This window comes from Cricetulus griseus, chromosome 3 (genome assembly GCF_003668045.3).
Source record: "Cricetulus griseus strain 17A/GY chromosome 3, alternate assembly CriGri-PICRH-1.0, whole genome shotgun sequence".
Classification (NCBI taxonomy): Eukaryota; Metazoa; Chordata; class Mammalia; order Rodentia; family Cricetidae; genus Cricetulus; species Cricetulus griseus.
Genome location: NC_048596.1, coordinates 175364161 through 175386470, shown reverse-complemented (window position 1 = coordinate 175386470; position 22310 = coordinate 175364161). Strand labels below are relative to the sequence as shown.

The following is a 22310-nucleotide window of genomic DNA, read 5'->3' as shown; positions in this document are numbered from 1 at the left end:
GAGAGACTTGAATAGGCAACAGCCTCAGTATCCTCTACAAAGGCACACCCTTATTCAAGGTTTACCTCCCAAAGGATTCATTCCTACCTCCTGGTAGTGTCTGCCTTAGCCAGACTGAAAAGTGTCCACTGGGGATATCCTAGACTAGATCCTTTAAGTGGGCAGTAGTTTAGGCACTGCAATGTCTGTTCTATACCTGTAGGACATAGTTCCTTTCTTTATTGGTGATCAATGACAAGATTAACTCATTCTTTATTTTCTAAGTTGCTTCACAAAAATCAGTGTGACTATAAAGGAAATAGAAAAATAATGCAACTCTGATGTCAAGTCAAGTCTATGTGGGATGGCCCCATTCATCTGCCTTGCTGCTTTCTATGGTGTGCTATTACTGGCTGTGAGCTGTGGTGTGATCAGGGAGATGAATGGGGGAATCTATGTGAAGCTTATTTGATGAATCTAACATCATTCCAGAGTTCTGAGAAATGGTGTAAGGTTTTAGTTTTGCAGAAAGGAAGCTAAAATTAAGAAATGATGAGGGGCATGTGCATGAGAAAGCATCAGGTTGCTATGGGTGCAGGACCTAAACCTGAGTTTCTACCACTAACCACTAAGTCCATGAGTGGCCTACTGGATCTCAGATTCTTGAATGAAAATAGAATGATGACAACTGATGTTTACTAAAAATGCCATATATTGTGACAATCTCACAAAAATGGTATGAAATGAAGTGAATTATTTGAATGTAAGATGATAAACACCTAATATACTGTGAGTTTTAAAAATAAATGGACACTTGCATGTAAAACCCGTGTCTCATTTCCCTACAAAAAATTATTTCAAGTCTAAATGGGGGTCACTGATTTTGAAATGAAAGGTGACTTTTATTAAAGTAGTAGCTTTCTACTGTTTTTCAGAATATTCACTTTGAATAAGATTGCCTGAGCTGCTTAAATTAAAAGTCAAACTAGTGTCCACTTAGTAAGAGAATAGGTGATTGACACCAGATCACAGTGGCCACATAGTCTGTTGTCCTGATCCCTCTCCTAAGCATAAGTGCCCACTCAACACAAGAGCAGTGCATTGCTGTTTTCCTCCTGGTATGATAGCATTTTTGTACCTCCTTTTGGCTTCCAGGCTGGTTGTTAATGAGCTCTTTTCATGAAAACACTTGTCACCACCAGCATCACCAGAGATGCTGAAAGAGAAGAATTTCTGACTATGCAGAGAATTGAATTAATTTGGAATAATACTCTACATTGTCTGATTTCCTCCTTACTCTTTCAACAATACATCTCCATGCTTGTGCATTTGTGTGTGGATGAGAGAGAGAGAGAGAGAGAGAGAGAGAGAGAGAGAGAGAGAGGAAAAGGGAGAGAGAAATATTGCCAAGAGCTCACCCTAGTGCTGTAACCTGTTAACATAGCCCAGTGCAACAAAAATCATGCTTATTCTTCTGCTCTGATGGTTATCCTCATCTTTCTAAATGAGTTTAATTATTTTACTTTATATAAGCAAACCATACAGTCTTTTTTGCTACAAGTTTATTTAATTTATTGCAATGTTGTCAAGGGCTATCTACATTTTTACATATTTTATTATCTCCATCATTTTTAGGTAGAATTATATACATGTATGTATGTATGTATGTATGTATGTATGTATGTATGTATTGTACTTTACTTATCTAGTATCACCCAGTAGACCTGTATGTGAATCCTCTCCCAAAAGTCTTGAATAAATCTCAGTAAACTTGGGAATTCTTATGTTTTTGAGATGATTTCCTCAATTCTTTCTGGTAAAACTCAAAAATGGGACCATGAGATCAAATTGCAGCTTGGTTTTTAATGTTTTGAGGAAATTCCATGCTGTTTTGCAAAGACTGTGCACCTTTTGAAATTCCCACCTGGAATTTACAAGTGTGTAGTGATAAGAATCTAATGAGTTTAAATAAACAAACGATTTATTTGATACTATACTCATTTTCTCCAAGTTTTATTGTTTCCCAACTTAAAGTACAAACTCTCTCAATACCATTTCAAATCCTTTCTATTCCTAACCAAACTGGTTGTAACTAATTCAGAATATAGTGTTATATATGCACATTCACTTATCCATTCATTCATTCACTCATTCATGTATGCATGCATGCATTCAATCCTTCATTCATTTACATTTACAGTCACCCATTCACATTTCATTTTGCTCCCCTTGTTAAACTCATTGACGGTTTCCATAAAGCTGCTTCTTATGAAGATGCATCCCATGCCTTGGTACTCATGTTCTATAGCAAAAGTATGATTGAATAACCACAGGAAAAGCAATCCCTACATAGTTAGCTTAGCTATCTTCAATACAAGCTTTGCTGCTATGGTAAATAAAGTCAGACTATAGAGCCTTGGAGTCAAGCTTCAAGAAGCAGTTTCCTTAAGAAATCTGAGCAGAAGAAACTATAACTTTTTGATGAGGGTAATATAAAACTATGTCATGTTACAGAGATGCTTGTACTAATTTGGAGAGTGGACTCCATATATTGTTTTTTTTTCAGTACTCTCTTCCTCTCTCTCTTTCAAAAAGATACCTTACTCCCTTAGAGAAATAATAAATAGAGTTCTGGGACTAGCAGAATGCAGACAATATTATTTATTAAAGCAGCCAGAACAACCAGTGGAGCAATTAGAGGCAAAAAGCCAAAAACTTGTAGATGGAATTTTTGATTCTCAAAGTGCATGCAAAAAATGCTAAAATGGTTTCTTTAGGCGTAATAACAAAAGCGAGAATGAAATTAAGCAGTGAGAAAGAAACAGTTGGAGTTCAGTGAAATATAATAACTGATTCATAACTAAGGGGTTTATTTTATTATGTATGGCTCTAAATAGAATCTTCACTTGCAGTCAGCTCAAAATTGTATCCTCCTGTAAATTTTCCAGAGAAAGACGGTAGACACTGTTGAACAAAGCATTTTTTTTATACTCTAAAAGTGCATTTGCTCCTACTAAATTTGAAAACTCAAACCACATTACCTTTCTCCAAGGACAGCCATTCCCTAGGGTATTCTAAGTAACACAGAGACTGTGAGCAGATCAGTTTGAACTCAACTTTCTTTGCTCTAGGGTCCCCCATTAAGTTTCTTTCATAAGGAGAGGGGTATTTTTTAAAAATGAGTAAAGATGCAACACAGGCTGCCTGTGAGCTCTTTGGAGCATCCAGAACACTCAAAGTGACATGCTAGAGTGAGGACATTTGAGTTCATGAGTTCCCCTATGCTCTATCTTATGATCCACCCATGGTTAGATATAATAATGCTTGGTCATACCAAACTGTGTCTTCTTTTTACTTGATGACTTCATCTCTGATTGTATAGTTAATAAGTGCATTAAAGGAAGAAGAATTAGTGATGTTAATGAAATATTTAGCTATGCGGTCAGTCTGTGAACTAGCAGGAAGTCACTCTCATTTTATCCACTTGAGACAACTGCAGCTTGTAATAGACATAGCAATAACGGTGAAGTCAGGCATATCAACTCTGAAGAAGTTTACTGACTTACTCTCTGAGAACACAGGGAATTGGCTTCACACAGTTACAATTCAATAACTAATTGCCATGACCCTTCAGGATTTTGTTCTGACTTGACAACATTTTTTTCAGATAAGATTCCTAAAATATTCCAGTAAAACTTTTGTAATCTATTAAATTAGTTGTGATTGAACATCACTACCTTGATGTGAAATAGTATTTCCTTGTTGCCTTAGATTGCTAGTATACATGGATCCCACTTTCATGTCATGACATGCATTCAGAAATAAGAATGCACCATTAGTGCCAGCACTCAGGAGGCAGAGGAAGATAGATTCTGTGAGTTCAAGGCAACCTAATTTACATAGAGAGTACCAGTTCAGTCAGGTTTACACAGAGAAATCCGGCAATCTTAATAAAACAAAAGACAAGAAAAAAATAACATTCAAATGTTGTTCATTGGTTTTCTTCTTCCACCTGAGACAGAATTTCTCCTATTCACTGCTGGCACTTCTGACTAAATGGCCCACAATCTTCAAGGGAGTCTCCTGCCATCACTCTTCAACTCGTAGCAAGAACACTACTCATCTATACATGACATCTTGTTATTCAGTTTCAAGTCTTCACATTTGTGTGGCAATTCTGTCCACTGAGGTCTCTCCCTAGAGCTAAAGCTGCCCTCCTTCATATAGCTGTGGAGAAAGGCACAATTACCAGACAAAATGTGATTGGAGAATTCTGGCAAATGCTGTGGAAGCACCTGCTTGTAGAGGAGACTTTGTTTAATTCATGGATTGACACTGCAACCCTTATCTCCTACCTGCTTCATCCTTTCTCCTGACCTCAGTGATGTCTATTGTATAGGCTTCTGAGGAACTGAGGCCTATAACAACCTTTACCAGTTTTCTTCTCTCTCCATTTCCTATATCCTGATATGTTCGCTGATTCTGGTTGCAAGTTTCTATGTAAAAGCATGAAAAAAAATTACATTGAGTACACTTACTCTAGAACATTCAGTAAACTCTAGCATGCATTCACCAGTTATATAGTGTGCATTCAGCAAGAGACACTGGAATTCTTTTTAGTCTTTTTTTCATACGTGTTTAGCATTTAATCACTGATGAGTTTATATTTCATTAATGCTTTATCATATTAATTCAGGGAATTAAACATTCTTATTCCTAGTATCTAATATTTTGCAGGTTATACTCTCCAGGAGATGCACACTGGGATATAAGACATGTTAGGAGTCAGAGTTTATGAAAGGAAAGAGGCAGAAGTGCAAAACGAAAGAATAAAATATTCAAATGAAAAGAAAAGAACCACTTCATTTAATTTAGTCAGTTACTTTCAGATAAATACTGTCAAACACAGGAATTCTTCCTCATGGAAAATTGAAAGGGTCTTTATAAGTCTTTTCCTAATAATCTAGACCCAGTACAGGTCTCTATCACTCAGCAAGACTATAAGGAATGGACTACTACAGATGAATTTCTAACCATGTCCTTCATAGTATTTATACCTGCATTATTCTTTAAGAGGAAATTGTGGAATATATCTCATTCCTAATGAACAAGCACATTGGAGACTATTTTATTTGTTCATGTTTTGACTGAATGGAGTATTAAACCAACTCATCACAATATACTTACTAGGATAGTGCTCCAGTACTGAGATAGATTCCCTGAGTACTAGAGTCTCTTCCGTAAATCCACAATTCTATCTGCTCAAGTCGTTAGACTACTACCACATTTATGCCCATGTGTTTAATTTCTATAAATACATGTATATTTGTTGAACATTTTCAGATGCTAACACCAAAACAACAAATTGAATGGCCTCAAAGCTATGACTGTGGTATTGGGTGGTAAAAGTGACTGGTGACTATCATTAACTATTGATCTGCAAGTGTTAATGAAATATTTTAAAACAAGAGATGTAGTGTGGTAAAACTAGAATAATAGTCACTAGAGACAGAATTAAATGAGAAAGTGTTGATAGAGTTTAAAAACAGCTGTTTTATGTCTTGTCATGGGTGAAGTATCTGTGCTCTTCAGGAAACAAAACTTAATAATGCTTATATTGTGAAAGCAACAAAGATGCTTAAAGAATCTGAGTAGCATTATTTTACTCATTAGGCAGAATAAACCAGTTGGCTACATCATGGCAAGGATATGCTGAAGTCTTATCTGATCTCAAGATACTCATGGGCATCATTTCAACAAAGTATTTTTCAATTTATGTCTGCACTCCAATCTGAAACTGTACAACCTATCTGGTTGTTGATGAAGGACAATCAAATTTTACTCATGATGTAGAGAAAAAATGTAAAATCATCTCAGGAATGCTCACACTTTGAAAGTGGAAAATTTCTGTTTTCATGTTCTATAAAATGTCTGTTAGATCCACTCTGTTAAGGGCATCTGATTGCAACCAAAGGGGATGCCTTGCCCTTGTTTCTCTGCCTTTTAACAAGTCCCCAGGTATAAATCTGATTTGTGGTGATCTACAGATGTTTGCAGCTTTATACTTGTATAGATCTTTCATCCAAGATAAAACATCCCATCTTGTAGAGAAGCCACTTGAAGCCTAAGTTCTAAAGGCAGGTGAAACACTCTACCTTCCCAAGCAATTTGTTAAATTTGTTAAACAACTCTGAAATTCCAGGAAGTCCCTGAAAATAGCAAGATTTGCTATGCTACCTCATCATACCTTTCTCCCCTTGTTTATGGATGCAGTAAGGGCTGCTGAAAAACAGCTCTCAGGCCAGCTTAGCTGAATAGTAGAACTAAAGCAGTTAAGATGCCCAGAAAGACAATGGGCAACTTGAACTTATTTCAAGTTGTGCAGTGTGCTACAGGTTTTTAGCTTTCCTGAGCTCTCACCCATGCTGGGATGGAATTTTGATGGTGCAGCTCTTTTAGTCACTTTAGCTCCTGTAAATAGTCCTTTAACCATATTCCTATAAGCAATTCAGTAGGAACACTTTAGCTTATTAGGTTGGATGTTGGTGGTATCTTTAATTTAATTTGTCATCCTCAGTTGCCTAGGTTGTGTGCATAGATATTTGTATTTGACTCCTCTGGAAGACTGTCACACAATAATAATAAATACAATAACATTTATGATGTGCTAGAAAATGGTCAAAATCATGGAAAAATGTATTCAGAAATAGGAAGAACAGCAGAAGGTTTCACTGCCATCCCAAAGGAAGGATCTGATATTAGACAGGACAGGTGTGGACTGAAGAAGGTTGGAAGGGTGTAGCCCCAGGGCTGGCTTTTGCTTTATCCAAAAAGGAAGCATTCATGCTAACATCAACTGGAATTAAAATGTTGGGCTTTGTATAAGGAAGTACCCAATGGTGTGGGACAGAGATTCAGTTAGATTCAGTTTACATTATTAAAATATTTTGTGCCACAGAAAGAATTTCATGTGGCAGAATACTGAGATGCCATGCTTAAGTTATTTCTTTTGAATATTAGTCAATAAACACATGGTTTGGATATCCTTGTATTTCTAATTTACAACAGGTAGCATACATATCTTACTAACCAGTACTTTCTCAGTACTTACTACATTAACTTTTGTTGTGGCTAAATAAGTCTGATGTCTAGCTAAAATTCTAAAACATAAGCAAATTTACAAAATTTTCACCAAAACTGCCTTGACACAATTATGCAGCATTCATTTATTATTATTCCTGGGTGGGTATGCATTTTTGTGAGTAATTTTCTGCATTGTGTATGAGTTTGACCAAAATTAAAATTAAAGAAGCTGAACAAAATCCGTCTTCCTGATAGCTACTCATCATTTATAGTGTGGTTCTAGCTTATTATAATACCACAGTGAGGATATTGTATAATTTCAATGGCTTTATGTGTGTGGAAATATATAGTATCTTCATTTATAATTATAAACATTAAGACATTGAATTCAGTTTAATTTTAAATAGATGACTCTCCTATTTTAGATGAATAATTAAGAGAGATTATTATATAAGGATTGTCAATATAATGAAAGAATGGATATAATAATTAGCTCAATGTTTTACTAAGTATTAATAATGAATATTGTCTATATTGACTGCTAGATGGTGAGATACTATTTCCATCATTTTGTCTGTGTAGCATTTGCTTAATTTAAATGCTATTTGTGAAGAGAGAGGTTAAAATTGATATGATCGATAGTGCTAAAAGATAATCATTTGAGAACAAGTAAGCTATCTTTTAATAATAGGATGTTTTGATATTTTTGAGTTGGCATCATCCTATCAATATTCACTGATACTAGCTGTAATTTCTTTGTCTTCAAGGTGATTAATGAAGATTTTAAATAATCTTTTAAATAGAAATGGACTTTCTATTTCCTAAAATTAAACTGTTTTAGGTTTTGTTTGTAACATGATCAATTTTTTTCTGGGAACACCTCTTCATTGACTACTAAACTTGCAACAAATTGTGTAACAAATCTTAACCATTCTTCTATCCACCTCCCAAATAATGACACAGAGACACTTTATTAATTATGAAAGCTTGGACTATAGCTTCAGCTTGTTGCTAACTAGCCCTTATAACTTAAATTATCCTATTTATATTCATCTACATTCTACCACATGGTATTGCCTCTCTTTTATCTCACTTCTTCTGTCTCCTCTACAGGCTTCTACTGTGCATTAGATACTTGCCCCTTTTCCTTTCTCTCCCAGGAAATTCTGCCTATACCGCCTGCCTACCTATGAGTCATTGAGCTTTTTATTATACAAATCACTGAAATACACCTTCACACATTGTACAAATATTTCACAAAAAATATCCTTTGTTGAAGTCTTCAGATTCACAACACATTTGTCTATGCTGGAGACTTTTCCTGTTTTCCATCTTTTGGTAAGAATAGTTTTGTAGAATTTTATTCGTCTTGGATTTTGTTTTCTCTCACTGTTAGCTCCAAGAAAGCTATGTACCTATATTGCCTTGCCATACATATGTTAAGTTACACAAGAGAAAAATCATATCCACCTAATGTGATGTCTTGTGTACAGTAGGGAAATTCTAGGTCATTGCAGAGCTAGTTCCCATCATACCTAATCTGTGTCTTTAATTTAATTTTTTTATCTATTTGATAAATGTCTCTCAAGGGATAGATCATCAAACCATAATAAACTTGGGAGGTGGGTCACTTAGGAAGTAGGTATAATGGAAAATTTTTGGACACTCTGAGCCTGCTCTAAAGCAGAGGTTCTTAACTTTCCCATGCTGCAACCCTTTCAGTCAGTTCTTTAGGTTGGGATGACTCCCAACCTTAAAATTATTTTGTTGCTACTTCATAACTGTAAGTTTGCTACTGTCATGAATCATAACATAAATATCTGATAGGCAACCCTGAAAGGATCATGATCCAAAATTTGAGAACCACTGATAACAGAGCATGGCTTTGTCTTCCAATACTGAATAAACTTGCACATGATATAATTTGTAAGGTTACTTAAACAATGCACTTGAGAAATAGTTTACAATAATACACACACACACACACACACACACACACACACACACACACACACACACACGCACACCTTATACACACCCCACATACAGAGAGAAAGAGAAAAAGGACAAGCAAACTGAACTGCATTTGGAAACAAAATTTCTACATTTGACCCTAAGTAAAATGACAGAAACCTCAAAAACATATAGGTTCAGTTTTCTTTCTTCGTCCTGTGACAATTACAGGGAGGATTGTCACAGCATTGTGTTTTATTCATATGGAGTTCAGATACCAGTATCTTTCAAATGCCCTTGTTGATGTGTAATGCAAAGATACCTGTGTATCTTCCACAATAAAAACTCTTTCCACAATACTTTCCATTACAGTCTGAGAAACTAACATGCATTACCTTATTTTGGAAGCATGTTACCATTCCCACTTAGGTGTTTCTTGGATCAGGTGACTGAAGAACAGACATAACTTAGTAGAAAGGTTACAAACTAAGGATTTAATTATAGCATAAATACAACAAAAAACCCAGAGACAGATACTGGGGTTCCAGCTAAAGATCAGAAAAGCAAAGCAGCCAGTCAGAAGTTGTCACCTCTACCAAGATTGAAATGGAGATCCTGTCTTCTTCCTAACTGACAACTGAATCTCACATGAGACCCTTTGCTTCTTCTCTAGTACTGGGATTGAAGGTGGGAGCTCTGAGATCTATTACTCTTTTAGACTGATCTACTATTTTGTAGTCCAGTGAGGCCTTCAATTGAAAAAGATCCATCTGCCTTTGTCTATTGTGTCCTGGGATTAAAGTCATGTACCACCACTGCCTTGAGTCTATGGCTAACTAGTATGGCTATCTTTGCATTCTGATCCACAAGCAAGCTTTATTAAATCACATATATCATCACACTTAAACCTTTAAAAAATTATCTGGTATTTCACCAGTATAACTATTAGAAGAATGAAGTTTACAGTATCTTGTTTGTTAACTGGATTGTTATAATAATTTGAAGAGCTCTAGACTATATTCTTATTCAACCTACAGTTTGTCTGTGTAGCCCCTGGAGGCACTGGGACTAACAAGAGAACCAAATAAATCCTGAAAGTGATCATGATCATCATCAATTGTTATATTCTGATATTCTTAACTGCAGAGGAGGAAAAGCAGGTAGAGTCTTCCTCTTTTGGGGCTAGGTAAAAAAAAAGAAGTTGAGAAGTATGGTGTATGAGTGTGTGTGTGTGTGTGTGTGTGTGTGTGTGTGTGTGTGTGTGTGTGCATCTGTCTTCTGTCTGTGTCTCTCTCTGTGTGTGAGCAATCCATCTTTTACATCTAGACACATGAATATGAGAAGTAGGAATTTTGAGCCAAATACTGTCTTGAGAATATGAAGATACATTATGTCTGTTGAGGTACTATATTAATCAGGTAAAAGATGTTCTTAATTATCAGCAACAATAGCAGTGTGCTATTACTCAACACAATAGCATTCACTCAATTGTTTTCACAAAATCAAGCAACATTATTATTATTTTTTTGGTGGGGGGAGAATCTCGCAACCTGACTGTCGAGCAGCCAGGATGATTCGTTTTTTTATACAGAATTCAGTAAGTAGAGATACAGTCATTTTGTTCCAAAACATAGATCATAACAGTTTTTATTTTGGAAAACGTGTTTCACTTCTTTTTGCTCATCTTTTGGTCATCATTAATAAACTGTGACAGAACAGAGTTATAATTTCCAATCATTTTCCCTCAAGTTTTGACATCATTGATAAACAGTTATATTTCATAAACAATTTTACCCATCAACCACATAAAACCAATGTTTAAGAATCTAAAGGCATGTACCAGCCTGTTCTCATACTAGTAGTTTTTGTGGATACAAGGACATTAGACAACAACAATATTCATCCCATCCCTGGCATATTGCCATGTCCCAGGAGTGTATTATTAACACTTAATGGTCAGAGTGACAAAGAATTATCCTTATGCCAAAGCTGCTTCAGTTATTATTCAAATTCTGACATAGTACAATGTTCATATTTTATACCTTTATAGAATACTTTTATCATCCTTCATCATCATGCTTTGCTAATCAGTTTTAGTCCCTGTGTAGGACAGAGTTAACTTTGGCTAATCTAATTTTGTTGCTGTATATGCCACAGGATTGCCTGAATGTATATTGGGAAGAGGCTTGCATTCTGAACTGTGACCAGCTCCTCTAGCCCAGTGAATCTTGTTGACCTTTTAGAGTTTATTTGGTTTTGAATACCTTGTTCCTGTGTAGGGGCAGGGACAGATGTTTCAAGAGTGGTAGTCTTATAAAGAGACCTCTGGCTTCTTCGTGTGTGTCACAACCTCCAAGGCATAAGGAAGATCTTTGAGTAAATACGGACATCTCCATAAAAGCAAGAGGTGTATCAGCAACATTATTTTCTTTTTTTCCCTTTTTTATTTGGATTAGAAACAAGATTGTTTTACATGTCAATCCCAGTTCCCACTCCCTCCACTCCTCCCCAAACTATCTTCTAGTATCTGTAAGCTCCTTTGAATTGAATAGAACCAATGGCCTGGGTTCATGTATAGTCACTGAGTTTAGTGTTAAATCACCACTTTGAACCATATGCTGAGCAACTAATTTGGGCAGTTTCTTGCATATGTAGCCTTAGTTCCATTAAGAAAGTTGGTGAAGTCCTGAGCATTTACTTCCTGTAAGCACAACTGTAGTTAGAGGAAGATTCACAATGAAGCCAAGCTATTTATTTTCTGGATTACAAATAAGAAAGTATTAATAGGATTTCTGTGAATACTGGTTATCACAGATGATATGGATTCTAAAACCTATCTTTTACACTTGAAAGGAACTATTGCCAAAACTCTCATTAGGAAAACTCATATATGACCCAAGAAGCTCATTTTCTCACATTCTAATTCCCACTGTATTAACAATTTTTTTCTTATTGTAGCAGGAAGTTTATTGTCCATTATGCATATTATTCTGCTCAAAGCTGTAACTTTCAGTTAAACATCATAAGCAATTGTGTGAAGGATGCACAAATATAACACATAAAATCTCAATGAATCTGGATATTTTAATCATATACATAAAATCAATGTATTAGCTAGCATATGTTTCCTTTTTGAACATTAATACTAGGACACAAACTTGTTTTTCTCTTTTCTTTCCCATTTTCCCCTTTTCTCCAATCTCTTTAATGACATGATTCACCTGTATCAATAACCTCACTCAATAAATTACTATCTCCACATAGCATTATTAAATAACAGAAGCAAAAAATAATCTCTTTTTATGTTAAGGTGGATGAATGAAACCTATTTTTTGAAAGTAAAGAGCAGAGGTCAGGTAAATGTTTGAAGAATAATAGGAGAGACATTCTTCAGAAAGAAAACTCAACAAAGAATGGGGCCAAATGGTAAAGATGACTTGTGGAAGAATCATGACCTAGAAAGTCAGTGTAGTTTCTCCTCTCTTCTACTGGAGTCTATGTTCTGTTGTGATACCTATAGTACCAGAGGTGAACAGCAATATAGACAATTACCACAAAGAGTTTGGGTCTGTGTTTGAGTCTGTCAGGACAGTTTGCTCTTCTCAAAGCTATTAAATTATTTGAATTGGAATCTTTACTCACCACTTTCTATTTCTGGACTCTTTTCCCCACAAGTAGTCTGGTCCCTTAGAGGTCTCATCATTTATATATTTACTTTTATACCAATTATCAGTTATTTTCAACTTACTTCCAAGCAGTACACTGTAAAACACATACATTTTACAGTTTATAGACTGGTAACTAAGACTACAGAGTTTGGTATGAGACCCACCCCCATTGAGTTACAGCTAGAGTCCCTGGCTTTAGTCTAGCATGTATTCTACTTTCTGCAATGGTATTCAGTGAAGCTTGGGATAAATCTCAGAGTGGCTTAGAGGCCAGGGCATGCTTCTCAGGCATTTGCCTGAAATGATCACATTATTCATGATATATATGTCACATCATATTCTAAACTTCAAGTCATTACTCCTGGTTTATTATGTTTAAGACAACTTATATTTCCTTGAGAGTGTTTTTTTTTTCTTTTCTATAATTTGCTAGTGATGAATCCTTAATAGGTAATTATGAACTCAGGCCAATGACCTTTATATATTATGCCAAGGGTTTTGGCCATGTGATGTTCTGTGCCCTGGGACTTTCCTGATAGCCTAGGAAGAAATACACAAACGAGCTAGCCATGATCTCAAACATGAGAACAGAATCAGGGAGAAAATGAGGTGGATTAAAATTTATCCTGAGGTATATAAAAATGATGAAAAACATAAGACTTCATTCTTGGCAGAATCATTATCTCATTTAGCAAATCATCTTTACTTAGATCTCACATTTTAATACTTATGAATTACAAACATATTCAAATTGGTGGATTCCAGATTGAGAAATGGTATTACCTCTCAGACTGAGTCTTGTCTGTTCCGGAGACTTTAACAAAGTACCATAGACTGGTCAGCTTAAGTCAAAAATAATTTATTTTTCATACTTCCAGAGGTTTCGAATCCCGAGACCAGAATGCCAGCAAAACAGTTTCTGATAAGGCCCCTCTTTGCTTGCCTATAGATTGGTATCTCAGTGTCTTTACTTGTGGTAAGAAAGGGCTTTCTGACACCTTGGATTACATTTACAAGAACAGAGCAAGGCCCTCCTCATTCACCCTCTAATCCTTTAAGGATTTAAATTGAAAATACAAGATTAGGGGATCACAAAACATCCCAACATAACACTCTGTAACCCCTTTATATTTCCAATATCAAGTATACATGCAGAATTCAAGGATGACATTGTCCTACAAGTGATAGGAGAGCTCTTGAGGCCATGCTTACTTCATATTAGTCAGTACAGTGCTACCTATGCATAATCTCATCTAATTCTCACAGTAATATTAATAATTACATATTATTACTATCCCATTCTGAACACCATTTCTTTGATTTATGAATGAATTTCAGAAGGATTCACACAGACATATTCATTCTAGGTAAGTTATATAAAAATCTCATTATTTTAAGAAATTTTATTTTATTCATCGTAAAATCCTTTTTCCTATCTGGAGGCCTTACATTGTAGACTCAAAACAAGTTTGATTCAATCCAAAAAACGTTAACTATTTCAGAAAAGTTAAGTAAATAAAAGTACATCCACTGAATGCTGTTCTGAATTCATATGAATAAAATAATATGTAGGACTATACTACAATAGTTTTATAATATTTCATGTATCCTCAGTCTGTCTCCATAATTTCCATGATTCCTCCATATACCATGATATTAAAGCTAGGATGGTTATGTCTGTACTAAACACATGCAGACATTTTTATTTTCTTATTTCAAAAACAATTACAATTTACATTGAATTTATACTGCATTAGATATTATATTCTAAAAATAATTTAAAGTACCTGAGGAGTTGTAAATAAACTTCAAATTGTATGTACAAATGCTATACCAGTTTATGTAAAGGATGACAAACATTCCAATTCTCATGCACATTGAGTTCCTGGAACCTAATAAAGTAGAGAAAGAAAATCTGTTTAGTACTGTACTGGTAAATATCCAGTGTTGATATGGTCTTCCTGAGCAGAGTGTCATCCAAATTTTCGCATAGGTTAGCCATTTTTCAGAAAATTATCATGAACTCAAGCTGGAAAGTGAAATATGTGAAGCAAATTTCTTTAAAAACATCAAGGTCTTTCTTGACACAGTTCAGGTAGAGAAGAACCTTCAATTGAGTCACATTTCCTTTAGAGTTCCCACTATTGTGAAATCATGTAATGGTATTATGTTTTGCTCATGATATCAATAGATTGCTGCATTTGTTGCTTATATAATAAATTCTTATAACATACACCCTAATGTCTGTAATAAACTGAAACTTTAAAAGCTATGATACATATTTAGACCTCTATTAGAGTTGTGGATATTAAATAATACCAACAGATTTTATAGTTTTATGTCTTTTCTATACACTTAGAGATATGTCACTCTCCACTACCCTTCATTCAGCAAGATTAAGATTTCATTTTTGAACAACTTTAACAATTTTCATTATGTGGGCCTATCTTTAGTACCTACAAAGAACAAAAGACTTCTTTATGACTTATTCTCAGTTTTCAAATCAATTTCTTATGTATAGGTACTTCAACAATGAAATAAGCTTAACTGAATTTATAAATTAATTCAGAAACAAAAATACATGCCAAACCACAGATACAATGGTCTGTGGAGATGTCTCAGTGGTTAAAGTGCTTGCTTTGCCACAAAGAATATCAGAGCTTGAATCCCTACCTATAATTTCATTCTCTAAAGATGAAAACCAGGGTTCCCCAGAGTAAGATGACTAGAGAGACTGCCTGAATTAGCAAAATGTGGTATGTTTGAGAGATCCTGTCACAAAGAATAAAGTAGAGGAAGTGTGGATGAAGATCCCAAACTCAGGCTTGAACCTCCATATCTGCTTGTATGTACATGCAAATGTATCTACACATGAGGCATACACTTGCATACATACACAAACACAAAGTAACATTCCTTGTTCATCACTCAAATTGGAAGAAGAGAATAAACAGAAAGCTTTTTGAAATGCATTACACTGTTCCAACTAGTTTAGGCTAGAGGTTCTAGTCACTCACAGCAAACCCATCAAATAGCCATGGAGTGTGCATTGGAAAAGGTGCTGATGTGGCATCAGTGATTGGACTAATTGTCACTTACTGTGGCCTCTGAGAAAATTGTTTCATCAATGTTTGTAATATCACCAGTACACATTTAAAATTGCTAGAACCCAGGGATGCCTGGAAATTTTTTTAAGAAAATTATTGTGTAGAAATTGATAATTAATCCAGGAGGCATTTCTTAGCTCTTTTTAAGAGTCTGAGTATATACTGTATGTGGAACAAACCAGATGTCTTGCCAGATATTTTACAGGTAACTTTGGAAACTCAGTGGTTCACTCATCCATGATTTTACAGAAAAAGAGCCATTGGTCCCATCTCCAGTTTGAATCCAGTAATTGTGGGTTCAAAGGTTTTATAATAAATACCTCCCCATGATCAATATTTTGTTTAGACTATTAACACATATGTTGTGTAGTGAGAATCCTTTGTAAATTCTTCAATTATCCTATTTAATTGAGATGGATATTTTCCTATATTATATGGCTAGTAGTTACTGAGTTTTACTTGTAGCTGACACATGACTAAATAAGAAGTTATGGCTTTAATTGCTTCATTTTATTAAGGAATTTATCAATAAATAAATATCAATAATATTAAGTAGCCTTTAGTAGTATTCCAAAATCCTTAATGGTGATTGTTAATTGGCAGGGGGTTTGATAATGATACCCAGCTTTTTTCAGGTCTTTGAATCTAGTCTGAAAAACTGCATAAAAATTCTAATGAATAAAAAGATGAAAAGACATAGAATGACAATTTACTTAATAACACTTGTCTACTACCTGTTTAATTCACTATATAGTTAGTCAATATAGTAAGAGGATAATGCTGGCAACTCCACTTAACAGAAAATTGTGTGACACAATTTTATCAAAACCCACTATTTCCTAAACAGTAATGAATAACATGCTGTCAGCACACCTTGCATTGCCCTGAGTTTGTTGTTTTATCCTGCATCATGTGGCAATGACTAATTAACATAAGTTGTCTAATAAATGTGATGGATTGTCCAATTAACTTCATCAGCATCAGTTTTTGAAGATTCTGCCTATTGAAAATGATGGTAGTTTATGACCTCCATGTTGCATATGTGTCTAATTGCTCCTTGGACAATAATTATTAGGTTTCCTGTGCCTCATTCAGTCATTTTGTTTTTACAAATTATGATGCCACAGAGTTTTTCAATTCATTTGGCTTCACAACTATGAGTCTCCCAGGAATACTAAAGGTCTATTGTGTAAGGTAAACATCAAAGAAATCTACAAGGAGATTATACTTCTCTCTGTTCTCTAGGTTTTCCATTGACCGTCACACTGACTTGGAGAGACAGTTCAACATCAATGCAGATGATGGGAAGATAACACTGGCAACTCCACTGGACAGAGAATTAAGTGTCTGGCACAACATCACCATCATTGCCACTGAGATTAGTAAGTGTCTGGGTTTGTTTCTTCTCTCTGTGAATATATTTATCTGATACCAATTGATCGCATGATAAATATTATGATCTGTACAGACATTGTGTTATTGGGATTTATTTCATTGTGTCATCCCAACACAAAATCATTTATATTCTACTTAATTAAAAAATGTAAATAATGTACATAAGAAGGAAACTTTTTTCCTATCTGGATATTTTTGTATTCTTTCCTATTATAAAACCATTTAAAATTTTTAATCAAAATTCAATATTACTTTTTTTCTTAATGATATGTGTGAAATCTGATGTTTTATAGGGAATCAGTTTGTGGTGTTATTAAAATAACACTTCTGTCTGTCTTTGATAATGTAGTTTTTTATACTTAATGAAGCTAGTACAATAGCTACATACTGCAAATTCATATGACACAGTATTTGCAATCTTTCTGTTTATTTTACTATTGCTTTCTTTAAAAATGTGAATTGGAGGATTCAAGTCCCCAGAAACCAGAGAGAAAGCCAGATATGGCAGTGTATGTCAGCAACTTTTTCACAGTTCTTTGGGGTGTGAATAAAGACAGACAAATCATGAGAGTGTGTTGGCCAGTAGGTCTAACTGATCTGGCCTCAAAATATAAGATACAGCAATGACTGATAAATACATCACAAAGCCATGCTCTGCACTTCACAGGTGTCTACATTGTCAAGTGCACAAGTATGTTCATTAGTACACAAGCACACACACACACACACACACACACACACACACACACATGCGCGCGCTCTCCCATGCGTAGGCACACAATATTTAAAAAAAAAAGTCTTTACACTTGATTTCCAATCAAAATACATATTGTATAGCATTTAAATATGTTTCTGTAAGAGACACCATAAAGACTACAAAACTTCACAAATTCAAATGAGATGATACTGAATTCTAGAAATACTGTGGTAAAGAGAATAATTTTAATACCTTTGGTTTTAATCCATGGCAAAAAAAAAGGTAGGAGAGAAACATTAATAAGCATCATGGACACTGGTGTGTATCGCAGAGAGAGTAGAGAAGGAAATTTAGAGCTATATATTCTAAAACCCACTCTTTGTTCTTTGGGAGCAACTGTGAAAACAAGGGAAGCATCTCTGAGACATGGGGATGAACAGATAGATACCCAGGTGTAAATAACAATGCATTTGTCAGCTATGAAGAGGATATCCTGATTGGAGACTTTTGAAAAGGAATTGAAACTGGATGTGGTGGGGCATACCTGTTATCCTAGCACTGAAGAAATGAAGAGAGGGAGATCTGCATTCTTCTTAAACATGATCTACATAATGAGGCCCTGTCCGAGTAGGAAACATATAAGGGAGAATCTTAATAGAGGAGAACAACATCTGTGTGGATTGAAAGCATACTTAAGTACAAAGAATGGCTGGGTCTGGGTGGACACAGGCCTTGGAAACTGCCTTCACTGGTTTTATATACTACTTTCTACCAAGGACTTAGTATAGCTATAGTTGGTTTTTTGTTTGTTTGTTGTTGTTTTTTTCTGTAACATTAAACAATAAAGCAAAGCACATCTTTTTCTGGTCTGGGTTTATTAGAAGTATTTAGCTCATTCAGACATGTACAGACATGAAATGCTTATAATTTATAGTGCTGAAGGTGCCATTATCACCTTCAGCCTTTAAGAGAGAAGAAAATTTGCATTAACTTAAGACTATGTAAAGCTTGAAAGAAAAACAGGTCTTTTATAAAGGATATAAGCAGTAGTTACTTTTAAAAATAATTTTTCATGAATAGAATACATACAATCTACTCAACTTAACCATAACCTCTGCTCCATTTTTAATAAGAATGATGCCTCTGCTTTCATATTCATCAAGGTTGTCCCAATTATAAGCAATCATGTACTCCGTTTTAAGGAACAAAAGTAAATGAATTCACCAAACAGGTGTTTAAGAAACATTTCAGCGCAATCTAGAAACAAAAGATTCATTTTCAAGGAATCTCAAAATGAGACAGACAAAAGAAAGCAGATGTTCTGGGGTAAGGAGCTATTAACTTCAGAAAGACAAGAGTATCAAATCCCTGTCAGGGAAGATGAACATTGGCTTTTTACTTCAGTAAGCATTGAATCTTTCCTACCACCCATGTATTCAGTGTGGATACTGCATGGAGTAAAATAGATCAAGGCCCTGTTTTTCTTAGAGTTTCCCCTTTCTTGGCCCTAGAAGCACCTCCCTGTGAAAGAGAGTATTGTGGTGGGCTGATATATCTATAAAGAGAGATACAGAGGTAAGGGAAACCATGAGTGGCTGAAACTCAATCTGTTGAGGGAGGGAAATAATGCAATTATGTACATTTTCTTGATAAATTTAAGATTGTAATAAAAATGAAAAATTGCCCTTCCTGTAATAGTGGCATAGCTGGTTAAGATTATCATGATTATTATTACAGATAAGATAGAGGAAAATCAAACTTTAAAAGAATATTAACAAAGTAAGTGTTTTAAACATATTATCATTTTAGTAAACACTCAGATTTGTCTCTGACGGAAGTTGAAATAAGACCCCCCCTCTGTGTGTGTGTGTGTGTGTGTGTGTGTGTGTGTGTGTGTGTGTGTGTATGATGTATACATGTGTGCATATCCATTTTGGCTAGATTGGCTGGCAAATGCCAATGAGATTCCAGGACCCTTCTACTCTGACTCCTGGTGCTGAAGTTTGATTCAGGGACTTTGAATTTAGGTCTCCTCCATTATATAGCAAGCATTTTACTCATTAACTCGTATCACCAGACCATTTATTTAATTTCACTTAACTTGATGAGTAAAGCCTCAATAAATTTAATTGGTTCATTTTAGCTAAGTAAAATAATTTAGGTAAAATTGTTAAATACTAAACTATAAAACTATTGTCAATCTGATTTTTTTGCACTCATGTTCTTAATACCAACATGAATGAAAATATAAAATTTATTTTTAAATTTTTCTTTTAAAATAGATGCTAGGTATGGATAAATCTCAAAAGTCTATATGTAAAATGAAGCTCTCCATTTTTAAAAGCATGAAAAATAGCAGATCAACAGAACTTAGACAAGGTGGAATCACTGAAAATATTTTAAAGAGTTGTTTTGACTCAGTTTGTTTACAGAGTGTCTAATGCAATATTTATCTTGAAATCCATAGACCTTTCTGAGGAAAAATATTTAAAAGGTATTTATTGTATTTGTGTAACATGAATGCACAATCCACAACAACAGAACCCCATAGGAGAAGATTCTAATAATGATAGGGACATATTCATTTCCAGGAAAACAATTTTAAATTCCTGTGGGAATGCCATCTTAACAGACAAAAGATTTAAGCAAATAAAATTAATCTAAGAAGTAGATTTTAGGGAAGTCCATCTGTTATCTATTTTGTGAATGGAGATGTCATCCTTTATCTTCTTGATTAAGGTTAACTTAAATGTGACCAAGATAGCTCTCTGTGTACATTACCAAAGTATTTCTGTGATTATAGATCGAGGCTGCCATCCTGATCAATTGGCACATCCTCATGAGACCCATGTGGCTGCAGTTAGATGCCCATGTGTTAGCAAGAGATTAGGCAGGAGTACTAGATATCTGCTAGCAACCAGCCCATCTCCAGAAACTCTACCACATGGCTGTTGTTTATTAGAACAATAAGTAACCATTTGAGTTAAATTATGTTGAAAAATTTAATGATGGGATGGAATTATGTAAGCCTTATAATGAGTTTAATCCTTAAATCACTCTTTGAAAGTAGGTAGTGGTATATGGATTTCCCAAACAGTGTCACTCAGACACAGCTTAAATGATTTGTTAAGTGTTTTGTATATACCAAAAGTTGTGGTATAAAAGAAAATGAAAAATCTTCAGTTAGATCTACTTTCTTCCTCATATACTGCTCAATTTAATTCTTGTCATTAATGCCTATTTCCTAAAGTGAATTAAGGAATTAGTTTGTCTCCAGAGTAAAGAAAGTGGGAGGATATTAGTTGGGACACACACATACTCACACAAACACAATTATAATTATATTATACCTATATGTAATATATACATATATTCATATAATAGAACATTAAGGGCAAGTACATCCCTGAGCATACTCAGTTAAGACCAATTCAAGGAGATGACAGTAGACACATTTAGGGTCTGCTGAAATCAGGATAATATTACACATATTCAAAAGGTTAAAATGGATGGCTGGTAGAATGACTGTTGGGATATTCTATCATGTCATCCTAAAGTCAGCAGACTGGAATGCCTCTGGACATACTCAACTGCCTTCAAAATGTGTTTAGAGAAAGAAAAAAAGAAAGGACATTTGAAAGCATTTTATGTATTCAATTACAGCTGTATTTCAAAATAATAATGCTTTTCATAAACAGCTATCCCCTCTTCCAAAAGAGCAAGTGTTTTCATAAAAAGAGGCCTGACTTGCCCAACAGTTAACACTTTGAAAGAAAGAAAAATTGCTTATTGTTAGAGCAGGATGTCTTGTCCTAATATTTATTGAAAAAATAAAAAAAGTCAAGTCTGAGCTTTGAGACTTTTCAAACTAGAATTCTAGCTCCAGATTAGAGATTGGAAAAGAGATTAGAGGACACAATATGGTGTCTTTTTAGGGGACTGGGTTTACAATGAATATCATCAATCTTATTACCTTAGATAGTTGCATATAACAAATGAATAGGGACCTGGATTGGCAACTCAGAGTGAAGAGCACTTGCTGCTCTTGTAGAGGATCTGGAACTTGTCCATCAGTCATGTAGCAACTAACAACCAGCCATCTAGAATTCTTGTTCCAGGAAATCCAATGCCATCTCCTGATCTCCCCAGCACCAGGAACCCACATGGTACACACTACAAGAAAATAACTTATTTTCAAATTAAAAAAAAGGAAAAAAAAGTCGTGGTACTCTGTTGGCATGGGCAGAGGCAGGCACTCTTTTTGAGTTCAAAGCCAGGCTGGTTTATAGATTGAGTTCCAGGACAGCCAAGGCTACACAGTGAAACCAAGTCTCAAATAACTAACTAAATAAATGAATAAATAATAAATAATAAAATAAAAAAGAAGTGGTAAATTGAAAGAAAAATATATATCTATTTTAAACTTAT

General features: G+C 34.8%; 1 protein-coding gene across 4 annotated transcripts in view; it reads left to right on the top strand.

The window, feature by feature from the left end:
* Window positions 1-22310, top strand: part of Cdh8 (cadherin 8) — a 352592-nt gene that overhangs the window by 219140 nt on the left and 111142 nt on the right. For all 4 annotated transcript variants that reach the window (XM_035442610.1, XM_035442608.1, XM_035442609.1 and 1 more), the window contains exon 7: window positions 17036-17172. In XM_035442610.1, coding sequence (XP_035298501.1) covers window positions 17036-17172 — 137 coding nt within the window. The remainder of the gene's footprint in view (window positions 1-17035; window positions 17173-22310) is intronic.